At 46.0% G+C, this 14,879-nt stretch overlaps 1 protein-coding gene across 1 annotated transcript in view; it reads right to left on the bottom strand.

Moving 5' to 3' along the window:
* The window catches only part of ttc27 (tetratricopeptide repeat domain 27), a 427,052-nt gene that overhangs the window by 363,866 nt on the left and 48,307 nt on the right, over nt 1-14,879 (bottom strand). Inside the window, exons 3-4 of the mRNA XM_084322115.1 lie at nt 6,842-6,971; nt 1,906-2,046 (exon numbers count right to left, since the gene is read on the bottom strand). Of these exons, the coding sequence (XP_084178241.1) occupies nt 1,906-2,046; nt 6,842-6,971 (271 nt within the window). The remainder of the gene's footprint in view (nt 1-1,905; nt 2,047-6,841; nt 6,972-14,879) is intronic.

The raw sequence follows: 14,879 nt of genomic DNA, 5'->3' as shown, positions 1-14,879 counted from the left end.
GCAGCTTGATTCGATCCCACTGTCTCTGCGGTGGTAGGCAGACGCTTAGTCCGCTGCGCTACCCGGCCGCCCGATCTAAGTTTATTTAAGAGAATCTGACAATGGAGTTGCCAATGATCAGAATTTCAGGTTGACCATTCCTGCAGCTCCCCTTGTAAACAGAGAGTTTGGGATGAAGAAGAGTCTGACTGTTACCCACACCAGCTGGGGCAGCATTTGGATGCGATTCACCTGCGCAGGAAGACGGCCGCAAGTCATCACAGGTGATGCCATCATCACTGGCAGTCCAGAGGTGGCAGTCCCATCAGCAGTGTCCAGAGGTGTGTTGTGCTGATGGGAGGAAAGTTGGAGGCCAGCAGGAAAGGTCCCAGAGTTGGAGACAGCAGTCGACGGCGTTTCCTGCTGGATACCGGGGACGTCGGGGAAATGTGTCTCTTTCTCACCGAGTTGGAGAAGTTCGCTCCAGAGTAACCGACTGCAGGCTGCTCCAAAATAGCCGGACAGACAGTCGACGTGCCTGTAGAAGCTAACTCTGTTAGCCTTTTAAGTGGAGTAAACTGGTTGGATAGCAGAAACAGGTCGTTATCCATTCGAGTCAGACTTCTCTGGTTTCCAGCTTTGATGGAGAGTAACTCGTATTCACAAGTATCAAATGATCTTTCCTCATCCAATAGGAAATTACAGGGAAGAAAATCATGTGCTCACACGAAGACACACGAAGACACACAAACCTAATAGTTGTTTGCATTCCTGGAACCTCCCTCGACAATCCATCTCTCCAACCCAGGCTGTGCGTATGCATGTTATGCATGCCATTAGGGAGGTGAAATATTCATGGCTAAGCCCACCTGGTCATAACACGAGTGAACAGGGTGTGTACATGTATACAAGGCTGTGGTTGTGAATCAATAATTCACAACCACATAGTCAATGCTCACTCTTGACTCGACTATATTCCACTGAGAAAACTCGCCTGCAAAATTCATGTATCAAAATGCCAAGACCCGAGTGGTGAGCATGGAGGCAGAAAGCCATGGTTTTGACAGTCTGTGTGTGTGTGTGTGCGTGTGCGTGTGCGTGTGTGTGTGTGTGAATAAGTAACTTAGATTTACAAGCATGCTGGTAAGTGACAGTAACATGGTGCGTGTGCGTGTGTGTGTGTGGCGTTAGGCGCGGCACAAATAAATGATTTCCAGCCCGCTTTTGTATCGTGCATAAGAACACAAATAACTCTCGATAATCTAGCGTTTATTTGAAAACTATTCATAAATCAGCCGGAAAATGACAACGTGTTTTGTGTATTCCAGTAAATGGCTATTACTGCGGAAGCATTTTTTCTTTCTAGAAATCTCCAAAACTATACTTTTATTCAAAACGGTATAAAACGGAAATGTACTGATGAAAAAAACAATCCGTTTCGTACATGTTGACTGCAAGCAAGTCATTGATAAGCGACGGTTGTATTAGACCCATAGCCATAATTTAAGATAGTTTAAGATAGTTTAATCGCTCGCAAATGTGTCACAAACCGTGCTAACGTTATGGCAAGATGTGTGTAGGCCTATATAATGTTAATGCTATGTTTTTAAAGTCGTAATGAAGATTGATTAATATTGCGCTTGCCATTTCCACAAACTGACTAGCACCTGCTGCTGCTGCTGCCAGCAGCCAGCGCGTCACCTCTCCCACCTCCGTGCCAAAAGATTTTTTTTTGCGCATCCCCTGAACCGAACAATACACACACGCCCCGAACCGTGGAGGTCGTGCCGAACGGTGTACGGTTCGAATGCGTACTGTTCCACCCCTAGTAGTTTGGTAGTCAAAGATGCAATTCTAATATTGAAATGAATTCCGACAGCCCTAACACACAAACACACACAGAGCAGTAAGAGCCCATGGTCATACCTGTAGGCCGTCCATCTTGGAGCAGCAGTTGAACAGCAGCACGCGGGCCAGCAAGAGGAGGAATGGGTTGGCCACCAGGCTGTAAACACACTCCCCATCCAGGAGGAGACTTGTGTGGATGGCGTCGGTCAGGGCCTGGGGCTGGGAGAGACAGATATGGAGCATTGGGACCAACTTATCTCTACTGTTAAAGTGAAACTAATTTAATTTTCTTTCTCCCTGGGTTTTCCTAGATTAGTGGCAGGTATAGGCTCCTGCAAAGAGCATCTGTCAGAGAAAGAGAGAGACGTGGAGGGAGGTTAGGAGCAAACTGCTGAGAGAGAGCGAGAGAGAGAAGGGGGCATGGAGGGAGGTTAGGATAGGAGCACACTTCTGAGAGAGAACGCGAGAAACTGCACCGTCTCTCTCTCTCTCTGCACACTGAGCATAGTGGATCAAAGCTGGACGGTTCCTTTAAAGCACAATGAGTTTCTCTGCATTTAACGTACAATACATGGTAATAACTGAAGTGTCTGACTGGAGTGGGTGCAGAAGGCGGTGCAGGACCTCCGTCAGGGCCGGTGGTTGATTCTTGAAATGTGAAACAGTGAGGACTACGGATAGAAGCGTATCCATTGATTGGCTGACAAGAGAGGTTTCTACTAGTTCATACATATATGGAGGAACTGCATTTTACGACCGGGACTCCTTATACACAACAGTGCAGATAAATCATCGGCTCGGAAAATAAATTCTTAGACAGCAGAACCAGCCCTCTCTCCGTTGGCTTAGCAGTGGGGTGAGACACACCAATCAGATATGGCCGTTGTAGCGCAGAGAGAAAACCAATCTCGTCCATCCTGCGTAATTGGGACCCCTGAGATGGTTCATTATTGGGCCCCCTCTCTTTCTCTATTCCCGTCATCATTCAGTTGACTATACAGGCTCATTACCCAGAGCAAAGGGCACTAAGGGGTCACCTGTTCACATCGTTCATCACACCGCGTCTCTCACACACCCACCCTTATCATAGCTACTCGACTCCAAATTAAACTCCTCAGGAGTCTTCAAAGCACTGATGGTCGTGAAATGGATTATCCGCGTTAAGAGACTATCTAAAAGGTCTAGTTCATGGCACACGCACGCACGTCATCCGCGTGAAGGGTGGCCAAATGGCGATTATTCTAAGTAGAAAGACAATCTGTGACACAGAGTAGCGAGATGAACTTCGGCTCCCTCGGGTGACGCCATGTCATGGAATTAAATGTTTCATACTCAGACACAGTCCGTCTGCTGCCTGGAAGCAGACATCTTGATTTGAATGTTGAATTAGTTATTCTCACCCAAAGTCGTCTTCGATTCATTCAGCGGCCCAGAAAGCAGACAGACTCTCGTTGAAGTTTTGACAAGTTGGACCATTTCAACAATTTCTGGGTGACAAATAAGTGGCCCAAATCTTATCTTTAGGTAAAATAGAATACATCTAAGTAAAATGGAATGGAATAAAATTATAGTATCAAATAATATATTTCCATCTATCAAAATGTTTTTTATACACACAATATATTATATATATATACACTGCTCAAAAGAATAAAGGGAACACTTAAACAACACATCCTAGTCTAGATCCAGTTGAAAATCTTTATTCATTACATAGTGGAATGCGTTGATAACAAAATAACAAGAATCAAAGAATCAAAATCATTAAGCCATGGAGGTTTGAATTCAGAATCATACGCAAAATCAGATCACAGGCTGATCCAACTTCTGTGAAAATTCCTCAAGACAATTCAAAATGAGGCTCAGTATTGTGTGTGGCCTCCACGTGCCTGTATGCACTCCCTACAACATCTGGGTATGCTCCTGGGCATCCGTCATCTCCTGGACAGTCTGTGGTGCGACGTGGTGTCGGTGGATGGAACGAGACATGATGTCCCAGAGGTACTGGGGAATGGGCAGGCCAGTCCATAGCATCAATGCCTTCGTCATGCAGGAACTGCTGACACACTCCAGCCACATGCGGCCAAGCATAGTCATGCATGAGAAGGAACCCAGGGCACCAGCATATGGTCTGACAATGGGTCTGAGGATCTCATCCCGGTACCTAATGGCAGTCATGGTGCCTCTGGCTAGCACATGGAGGTCTGTGTGGCCCTCCAAGGATATGCTTTCCCAAACCATCACTGACCCACCGCCAAACCGGTCATGCTGGAGGATGTTACAGGCAGCAGAATGTTCTCTACGGCATCTCCAGACTCTGTCACATGTGCTCAGTGTAAACCTGCTCTCATCCGTGAAGAGCACAGGGAGACAATGGCGATTCTACCAATCCTGGTGTTCTCTGGCAAATGCTAATTGGGCTGCACAGTGTTGGGCTGTGAGCACAGGCCCCACTTGTGGACGTCGTGCCCTCATACCACTCTCATGGAGTCTGCTTCTCACAGTTTGAGCAGAAACATGCACATTAGTGGCCTGCTGGAGGTCGTTTTGTATAGCTCCGACAGCGCTCCTCCTGTTCCTCCTTGCACAAAAGGACCAGATAGCAATCCTGCTGCTGGGTTGTTGTCCTCCTACGGCCTCCTCCACATATCCTGGTGTACTGGCCTGTCTCCTGGTATCTCCTCGATGTTCTTGACACTGTGCTGCCTGGGAGACACAGCAAAACTTGTGCCATCCTGGCTGAGCTGCACTACCTGAGCAACTTCTGTGGGTTGCAGACACCGCCTCATGCTACCTCTAGTGATGAGGGCACTGGCAACATGCAAAAGTAACCAAAAATCTGCCAGAAACGATGAGGACAGGGAAATGGTCTGTGGCCACCACCTGCAGAACCATTCCTTTATAGGGGTTGTCTTGCAAATTGCCTCTCATTTCCACCTGTTGTCTGTGAATCAATTTCACCTGCTGTTGTGCAAATGGAACAATCAGTGTTGCTTCCTAACCGGACAGGGTGATATCCCAGAAGTGTGATTGACTTGGAGTTACATTGTAATGATTATTTGTTCCCTTTATTTGTTTGAGCAGTGTATATTAGGGCTGACCTTCGAAAAAGAATTTGGCATTCGAAGCTTGACATCTTTAACCTGTCCTTAGAACAGGCTGTCATCCCCACCTGTCTGAAGAAGTCCACCATCATCCCTGTACCCAAAAAATCTACGCCCGCTTGCCTCAACGACTACCGCCCTGTAGCCCTCACCTCCATAGCCATGAAGTGCTTTGAGAAGCACCTGGGGGACCCTGATGTAAACAAGACGAAAGTCTTTCTCTGGTCTGCATCCCCTTAACAATTGTGTGTATTGAGCTGTACTGTATTGTACCCATTCTGCAATCTGTTAATAAAGTTTTCAATCAATCAAGCTAGTGAAGGGCTACATCTGTTCCTCCCTCCCCATCAACCTGGACCCCCTGCAATTTGCATACCGCCCTAACAGATCCACGGAGGATGCCATAGCCCATGTGCTGCACACAGCAGCATCACACCTGGACAAGAGGCAGGGGAACTATGTGAGAATGCTGTTCATTGACTACAGCTCAGCATTCAATACCATAGTCCCCTCCAAACTCATAGCCAAGCTCAGGGACCTGGGCTTGAACTATGACCTCTGCCAGTGGGTCTTGGACTTCCTGACGGGCAGACCCCAGGTGGTAAGAGCAGGCAACTGCACCTCCTCATCCATCACGCTCAACATAGGGGCCCCCCAGGGCTGTGTTCTGAGCCCCCTCCTCTACTCCCTGTACACACATGACTGCGTGGCACAGCGGAACAACAACACAATCATCAAATTTGCTGATGACACAGTAGTGGTGGGCCTGATCTCTGGCAACGACGAGAGGGCCTACCTGGAAGAGGTAGAGAATCTGTCACAGTGGTGTCAGCAAAACAAAAGAGATGATTGTGGACTTCAGGAGGTCGGGGTCAAGGACTACAGCCCCCTCAGCATCGACGGGGCACCGGTTGAGAGAGTGAACAGTTTCAAGTACCTCGGAGCCCACATATCCGAGGACTTGACATGGACCACACACATTGACAGTGTTGTGAAGAAGGCACGACAACGCCTCTACTTCCTCAGGCGCCTAAGGAAGTTCCAAGTCAGTCAGAAGATCCTTAGGAACTTCTACTCATGTACAATCGAGAGCATCCTGACTGGCAACATCACCTCCTGGTTTGGGAATAGCACTGCACAAGACCGTAGCAGACTACAAAGAGTGACACGTTCAGCCGAACGCACAATTGGAGGGGGGCTTCCCACCCTCCAGAACATTTACAACAAGCGGTGCAGAGGGAAGGCTAAGAGAATCATCAAGGACTCCAGCCACCCGAACAACTGCCTCTTTGAACTGCTGCGGTCAGGCAAGCGATACTGGAGTCTTAAGGCGAGCACAGAAAGACTCAGAAGAAGCTTCCCCAGGCCATAAGGCTGCTCAAGGAACAATAAACACTATGCAACAACCATCAAATGCACACAGCACACACATCCACACACTCACTTTAAACAAACAACTCACTGCAGCACCCACTTTACACACTTTAGAACACCTAAACACACTTTACACTTTATATTTATTGGTAAAGGATTTGCACTACAACTCGTACACCCTACTGTAAATTGTACATCATCCCATTTCTGCTCTGCACTATATAGTATTGTATATTAGTACATTGCATAGTATATTGTATGGTAACTCAGTTACTTCTATTCTGCATCGAACATTGTACATATGTCTATACTGAACACTGTGACCTCTATTTTTACTTCTATTTTACATGCTATACTATTTTATTTCATACTTATCTTGTCTAACACAGTCTCTGGAGCGAAACAGTAAGAAGCATTTTGTATAAAAGTATTCTGTACTTCTGTATGACAACTATTAAAGAAACTTGAAACTTGAACTTGAAATGTCATCACACCAACAAAGAAGAAAGACTGAAGAGGTAGAGGAGGTTCCTCACCTGGGAGAAGGAGGTGAGCAGAGCAGCAGGCAGCAGGTCTGGAACATGGATGGAGACAGGAGGACCTGTCCAGTTACTCTGGGCAAACAGGTTGAGGCAGGCCACCGCCAGGGCCATCACAGCCACCTCCCTGAGGAGAGAGAGACATTAGAGTGACTGGGAGAGAGAGATTGATGAGAAACAACATTGTGGTGTGTGGATGGCTGGTTTAAGCAGCCACACCTGCCCTGGGTCAAGCTAATGGGAGCAGGTGTGGCTGTGCACCTGTTGCACATTGAGGTAATCGGTGTGTACAGGTTAAATCAGCCGTCCTCACACACACTGAGGAGAGCCTTTGTCATGACAGTGTTCCAGCTGCTCTTGGTTTGTACCATCTTGCCACATCTTCAATAAAGGTATGCTGTTTATATCATCTCTGCCTGTGTCTCTGTCAGATAGCCCTGGTGGCGTGTGGCAGGGTCCACTGCTACAAACATGTCACTGTTGTTTAAGAAAGAAAAAAGGTTTTCAGGAACTGTGTTTCAGATTCATCCTCATGCATTAATGTTGAAAGAATACAATATGTTTTTGAATGGGTTTCAGTAATCCTTGGGCAGTGGTTGTCAGCCTGGGTTGGGAGGGGGGGGTGTACATATATACATCATAGTTATAAACGTTGGATGTTTTAAGTCTAAAGCCTTTCTCCAACAATCAAGTGAAATAACCTAAAAAAAAGAAATCATCATTATTCACCATTCTGTCACGCATCACAAAGGTTGAGAGCCACTAGAATTGTGAGCCTAAATGTTATTTGATTGTTCAACTGACATAAACATAACCATTGTGTCCGCCATCAAAAGATACTTTTTCTTTTTGTATCCACTTTTTCTCCCCATTTTCTATTTTTCTACCATCCCAATTTCGTATTTCCAATTCTACCCTCCCCTGTCTTGAACGTTGCTAGAATATGCCTCCCACTGGTCGGCTGTAGTGAGGATAGAAGCCTTGCATCACGTGCCCCCTCCGGTACACGAGGACGCAGCCTGTCGCATCTTTTCACCGCAACAGCTCGAAATCTGTGGCGAGGAGTAACGCGTGGGAGGCTCACACTGCCCCAGACACTTCCTGTTTCCACCGTACCGGCGTCACCCAAGAGTCACTTTATTGTCCCATGAGCTGGGAAATTTGTCTTGGGCTTACACCCACTACAGGCACAGAAGCATACATACAGACATGACACAACACAACTGACTCCAAAGATACATGACATACAGATAGACACAGTACTGCTACATTTATACATTTACGACATACCAGATCTACAAATACAGTACCGTTTGTGATACAAAGAGTTAAAAAAAAGAAAAAAAGAGAGTACCGGTATATACATTTGATGTAGAAACTGTACATTGGAGGAGGTGGGGGGGGGGGGGGTTGGGTAGGTGGGGTGGGGGGGGGGGGGGGGACTGTACATTGGAGGTGGTTGGGTGGGTGGGGTGGGGGGGGATGGGTAGGCGGGTGGGGGTAAATGTACATTGGATTATCGACGAAACCTACTTGGTCCAAGAAGAGGGTCTCATGTATTACTGGGTTTAAGTCAGTTGTTTATTTATTTATGTTTTACTGTTTGCCAACTCAGAATCATTGGTGAAAAATCGATAGACCAACAGAAGAAGCTGTATATTTGCTTCATCGATTTCACGAAGGCCTTCGACAGAGTTGAACATACAACATTGATGAGAACAATGGAAGAATTCAAAATACCAGTTTCTGACCGAAGAATAATTGCCAACTTATACTGGAGGAAGAAGGCCAATGTTAGAATAGGAAAGGAGAAATCAAGAGACTTCCCGGTAGAGAAGGGTGTAAGACAAAGATGCATCTTGTCCCCTGTACTCTTTAATATGTACAGTGAATCACTGATGAAAAAAGGTCTGAGAGGAGGGAAAGGAGTAAAACTTGGCGAAGAGAACATCACCAACATAAGATACGCGGATGACACTGCTATAGTCTGTAACTGTCAAGAAGATCTACAGGACATGATGAATAAGCTGAATGTCGAATGCAAAACCTATGGAATGTCGCTAAACACAAAGAAAACTAAAGTAATGATCATTGAAAAAACACCAGGAACTGTTTGTAAAATACAGGTGGATGGAGAAAAACTTGAACAAGTGAAGGAGTACATGTACCTTGGAAGCTGGATCAGTGAAGTGGGAGGGCTAACATGGACATTAAGAGAAGAACCGGAATTGCAAAGGGCGCATTCTGGAACCATAAGGAATTATTGAGAAGAGGGCGGCTAGGTGGTGTAGTGGGCAAGGCACTCGCCACCAGTGTGGAGACGCTAGGATTCGCGTGTTCGAATCCAGCTCTCCACATTGTTTTCAGTTTAGCTGGTCGTCCGCAGTAATACACATTGGCCGTATTACGGGGAGGGAAAACTGAAGGGTGGGGATCGAACGTTGTGAACAAGCGACTCCTACAGGTCGGTTGGTGCGCCTGCGCAGTAGAATCAGGAAGTGTCGGGGGCAGCGTGAGCCTCCCACGCGTTACTCCTCGACACAGAGATCGAGCTGCGCAGGTGAAAAGATGCGACTGCTGTTACCTCAAGTACCGGAGGGGACTTGTGCTATGTATGACTTAGTCCACATTGCAGCCGGCTTGTGGGAGGCAAGAAACAGCGTTCGTGACAGGGGAGGGTTGAATTGGATGATACGAAATTGGGATGGGAGAAAAATAGAAAAATGGGAGAAAAAGTGGATAAAAAAAAAAAAAAAAAAAAAAGGAATTATTGAGAAGAAACATAAGTTGGAAAACGAAGACCAGGATTTTGGATACATATGTTATGCCAGTCTTTTCATATGGAGCAGAAGCATGGACGCTGAATGAAGAGGCAAAGAGGATGATAGACTCTTTTGAAATGTGGACGCTGAGGAAGATGCTGAAGATAACATGGAAGGATAAGATCAAGAATGAGGAGGTATTGAGAAGAGCGGATATGCAAGGAGGACAGCTGCTGGAGAGGTTGAAAAAGAGAAAGATGGAGTTGTGTGGGCATGTTCTGAGAGGATCCAGCGGGGAGATGTTCAAGAAGGTGGTGATGGGGAAGGTGGATGGAAAGAGAGGAAGTGGAAGACCAAGAAGAGGCTGGGTAGACGACGTCTGTGATTGGAGTGGAGTGAGAGGCGGAGTCACAGAGTTGGAGAGAAGAAGTGGGGACAGAATGGGTTGGAACGAAGAAGCCACCTAATGATGATGATACGAGGTGGTCCGCAAATGTTCTTGATAACAATCTAGTGGTCCGCATAAAACAGAAGTTTGGGAACCACTGATATAGACAATCTCTAAATATGCGTTCTATGCTACGTATACAGTACTGCATATCTGTATGTCATGTCATAATATATATCTGTATGTTGTGTATGTCATAAATGTCATTATGAATTGAAAATGGGGGACCCTGATGTAAACAAGACGAAAGTCTTTCTCTGGTCTGCCTCCCCTTAACAATTGTGTGTATTGAGCTGTACTGTACCCATTCTGCAATCCGTTAATAAAATCTTCAATCAATGGCCTGGGCGGCCAGAGCATAACTGTTCTAACAGCAATATATAATCCATTTCAGACAGAACGCACGCAATAAGTTATAATAATAATAATTATTATTATTGAAAAGCTCTGTATTTTTAAGTCGTATTTGGGGGCAAATAACCAATGGTACGCTTCTTTTTTTTGGGGGGGGGGGATTCTTATTTCGGTAAGAGTGCTCTCGACCACAATTTGTTCTTGCCTGAGAAAAAAGCAACAATAAGAAAACCTTGCTGAATCCCAGGTAAGAACAAAGTAAGAGGAAATGCTAGTTAAGAACGAAATCTGTTCTTATATCGCTTCATGCATGAGGCCCAATGCAACTTCCTTATAAAATATATATATATATATATATATATATATATATATATATATATATTAAAAAAAAGTATGAATAATTAAATATCGATACAGTATCGCGATACTACTACGTATCAATTTTTTTCCCCACCCCTACTGGCAGCCATTTATCACTTACTTTGAAAGCCTTACAACACTACCCACCCACCAACTAAGCCCTGAATAGCTTGAAATAAAACCTACATCTGACAGACCTGATAACTATACACACCAATCATGGCCTATAGCATGGCCTTGTGTGAGTGACTCCCTTGAACACCATTTTATTTGTGACTCTTACTTTTTATTTCTCTACGTTTTTTATATCATTCTTTATACTTTAACTTTTGACTGTATGCAGATGTGACTTCATATGACATACGTTGATATACTCCGAGATACAACTTAGGTACCCTGCTCTGAAAGTGGCAGTAATAGGAAGTGCTTAAGTCTGTTGCATTTGACCTTGTCCTAAGCTTTTATTTCTAATGTAGAGGCCAAAAGCCTATACTCCAAACACAGGAGAGGGGGGAAGAGCAAGGGGGAGAGAGAGAGGGGGGAGAGAGAGGGAGAGGAAGGAGAGAGATGGAGGAGATCGAGGGGAAGAGAGGGAGAGAGGGAGAGAGGGAAGGGGAGAAAAAGTAAGGCCTCATCCTAATAGGACCTTGTACATGTTTTTTCTTTCTTATTATATTTTCTCTTTGCTACTACATTGTTCTCTGCACTTTATCTTCTGACTGAAGTACACAGATGTAACTGCATATGACACGTGTTGATGGTAACGACAGTAATGGGGAGGGAGAGGGGAGGGGGGTCTGTTACTTTGACATTTTTCCAACTTTTACTACTATTGCTACTGTTTCTCTCACTGTTTTCCTCTAACACAGAGGTTAAATGTTTGTGCTCTATAACATTTTAACAGACGTCTCTCGGGAGGTTGGGGTTAAAAAAAAAAAAAAAAAAAAAAAAATGCAAACGGTTTGTAACCTGAAAATGCTAATAAATATAAAAAAAAAAAAAGGAAAAAAAGGAAAAAAAAGTGCTTTAGTTACGAGACAGTGTCGATCACAAATATCTGAGTACACATTGACTCACAAAAGACCAGACGATATACCTGCGCAGGGCAGTCATGCACGCTCGTGCATGCGCGTCGCGGCACTTTGCTCTCCTCTGACTCACAAAAGACCAGACGTGGCCTCAGTGATTATACCTGCGCAGGATGTGTGAGATGTGTATTGAAATACTGTGCCTCCGTTGATGCAGGGGCGAGACATGGCAAATACACACAGCGGCCAGGTGGAAAACTCGATCCGAGTTGGGCTGGCGGATTTTCGCTTGATATATATATATTTTTTTTTACAATATGCGACCCCATTGTCACCTACTCACGACCCCAATTTGGGTTGCGACCCGTAGTTTGAGAACCGCTGCTCTAATACATTAGCAGTCAAAGTGATTTTTCTTTATTGACTTAGTACCTTCAGAATGTTACCTTTCAAAAGAGACCAGACTCATGCATGTGCTATAAGTATAAAGCTAAGCTTTGCAAAAAATTTATGCAAAATTGCTTTTGTTTTCTGCCAAATGGGGGGTAGTCTGGTAGTCTGGGTCACTAATAATAATAATAATAATAGATTCAATTTGTACCACACTTTATATTCACGAGATAGACAAAAAGTTAAATGAATAAAACAATTAAAATGAATAAAACAACCAATGAAATTGAAGAACATAAAAGTAAAATAAAATAATAAAATGAATAGAAGTAACAAATAAAAGTAAAAGAAATTCAGGCAAAAGCCTTGTTAAAAAGAAATTTTTTAGGCCCCTTTTAAAAGCCATGACGGATTGTGGTGCTCTCAGGTGGATGGGGAGAGCATTCCATAGTCTGGGTGCGGCAGAGCAGAAGGCTCGATCGCCCATGGTGTGCAGCTTAGTCCTGGGGGCTTTGAGGAGGTAGGCTGTGCCGGAGCGGAGGGAGCGTGAGGAGGATTGGGGGGGGGTGAGGAGTTCCTTGAGATAGGCAGGGGCACCACTGTGTACGCACTGGTGAGTGAGGAGGGAGACCTTGTACTCAATCCTGTGTTCCACGGGGAGCCAGTGAAGGGATCTGAGGGTGGGGGTGATGTGATCATATTTGCGCACCCTCATCAGGATCCTAGCAGCGACATTCTGGATGGTTTATAGTTTTTAATGCTTTTACTAGGGATCCCGATTGCATTGCAATAGTCCAGCCTGGAGGAAACAAAAGCGTGGACGAGTTTCTCGGAATCTGCCAGGGTGAGTGAGGAACGGAGTTTAGTGATGTTTCGGAGGTGAAAGAAAGAGGTCTTGCAGAGGTGTTTGATGTGTGTTTCGTATGTGAGGTGGGGGTCCATTTTCACGTCAAAGTTGGTGACAAGGGTGGAGAGGGGAATGTCCTGACCGGAGAAGGAGATGGTGGTGATGGTGGTTGACTGGACCTGGTGTGGGGTACCGATCAGCATGGCTTGTGTTTTGAAACTGTTGACCTGGAGAAACCTGTGGTTCATCCACGCCTTAGTCTCCTCCAGGCAAGCGGTCAGTGTGGGGGGTGATGAAGGTGATGATGGTGTGATCCGGATGTACAGATGGGTGTCATCAGCGTAGCAATGGAACGACACACCGTGCCGGCTGATGATGCGGCCGAGGGGGAGCATGTATAGGGTGAACAGCAGGGGGCCGAGGACGGATCCCTGGGGGACACCGCAGGTGACGGGGTGGTTGGAGGATGTTGCGCCTCCAAGGGAGACACACTCAGTCCGACCAGCCAAGAGGAACTGGAACAAGCCACGGGCTAGGTCGCGGAGTCCGACATTGGAGTGGAGACAGTCCAGTAGGATGGAATGATCCACCGAGTCGAAGGCTGCCGATAGGTCGAGAAGGACCAGAATGGATGGGGTTCCAGCATCCGCCGCCATCAGAAGGTCGTTGGTTACCCTGACGAGGACTGTCTCTGTACTGTGCGTAGAGCGGAACCCAGACTGAAACTTCTCGAAGATGTTGTTGTCTCTGAGGTGTGCTTGGAGCTGCTCCGCAACTACCTTCTTCAGCACCTTGTAAAGGAACGGGAGGTTGGAGATGGGCCGGTAGTTGACGAGGGCCTCTGGGTCCAGGGTGGGTTTCTTCAGGAGGGGGGTAATGATGGCAGTTTTGAGGGCAGGCGGAACGTGGCCAGCCTGCAAGCAGAGGTTGATGGTGCTGGTCATCATAAGGGGACCAATAGTGCGGATGTTGGCTTTCACCAGGGCTGTGGGGAGGGGATCCAGAGCACACGTGGATGACTTCATCCTCCCGATGATGGCCTCGACCTCACGCTGCGTGGTGTCACTGAAACAGCGGAGGAGCTGGGAGACTTCAGGCTGAAGTCATTACACCGCTTCTCAGTGGTCTCTCTGTGTGCCTGGGTTTGTGGTTTGAGGAGGTAGTGTATGGTGGAAAAAAGCGGTTTAGAATTGCCGGGGCTATTGTTGATGATGTTTGAGTAGAACCGTGGCCGAGCGTCCTTCAGGGCTTTGGAGTAGGCCACTCCACTATAGTAACAGGGCCTGTATACGCATTGTGGGAATGGGGAGGACAGCGGCAGTGAGCACTGTGAGTGAGGAAGAGAGATGGGAAAACACTGATGGAGTTGTATGACGTGAATGTTGAATTAATAGCGTGTTTTGCTTTACATCGTGTAAGTGTAAATGATATCGCAACTGGGATTGTTCCGAAGCAAATAAGTCAACACGTGAATGCAGCGTGACATGAATGCATAGGGAAATAGGAGCGAGTGTTTTAACACATTCATGGCCAACCACGTATATATACGTGATTCGGCGCCAGCGCTTGAGGGCCAATCACGTATATAAACGTGATAAGCTTGTTTTTGCTTTTATTGCATTTTAATAACCTACTCAATGTCACGGAGCGGCACTGCAGATATACCCTACTCTTGGGTAGGGCTGGGCGATATGGCCTCTAAATGATATCACGATATTTTTTGGCTATGTCACGATACACAATGTACATCACGATATTTTGACATTTCCTCTAAAGCCCTTAAAAATGCTTGATTTAACCCTTTGAAGCATAGTCACGCCAACATGACGATTAAAATAGTCCCTGC

This window comes from Notolepis coatsorum, assembly GCF_963971535.1.
Source record: "Notolepis coatsorum genome assembly, chromosome: 9".
NCBI classification, from domain to species: domain Eukaryota; kingdom Metazoa; phylum Chordata; class Actinopteri; order Aulopiformes; family Paralepididae; genus Notolepis; species Notolepis coatsorum.
The sequence above is the reverse complement of the archived record's forward strand: the minus strand, read 5'-3'. Positions and strand labels throughout refer to the sequence as shown.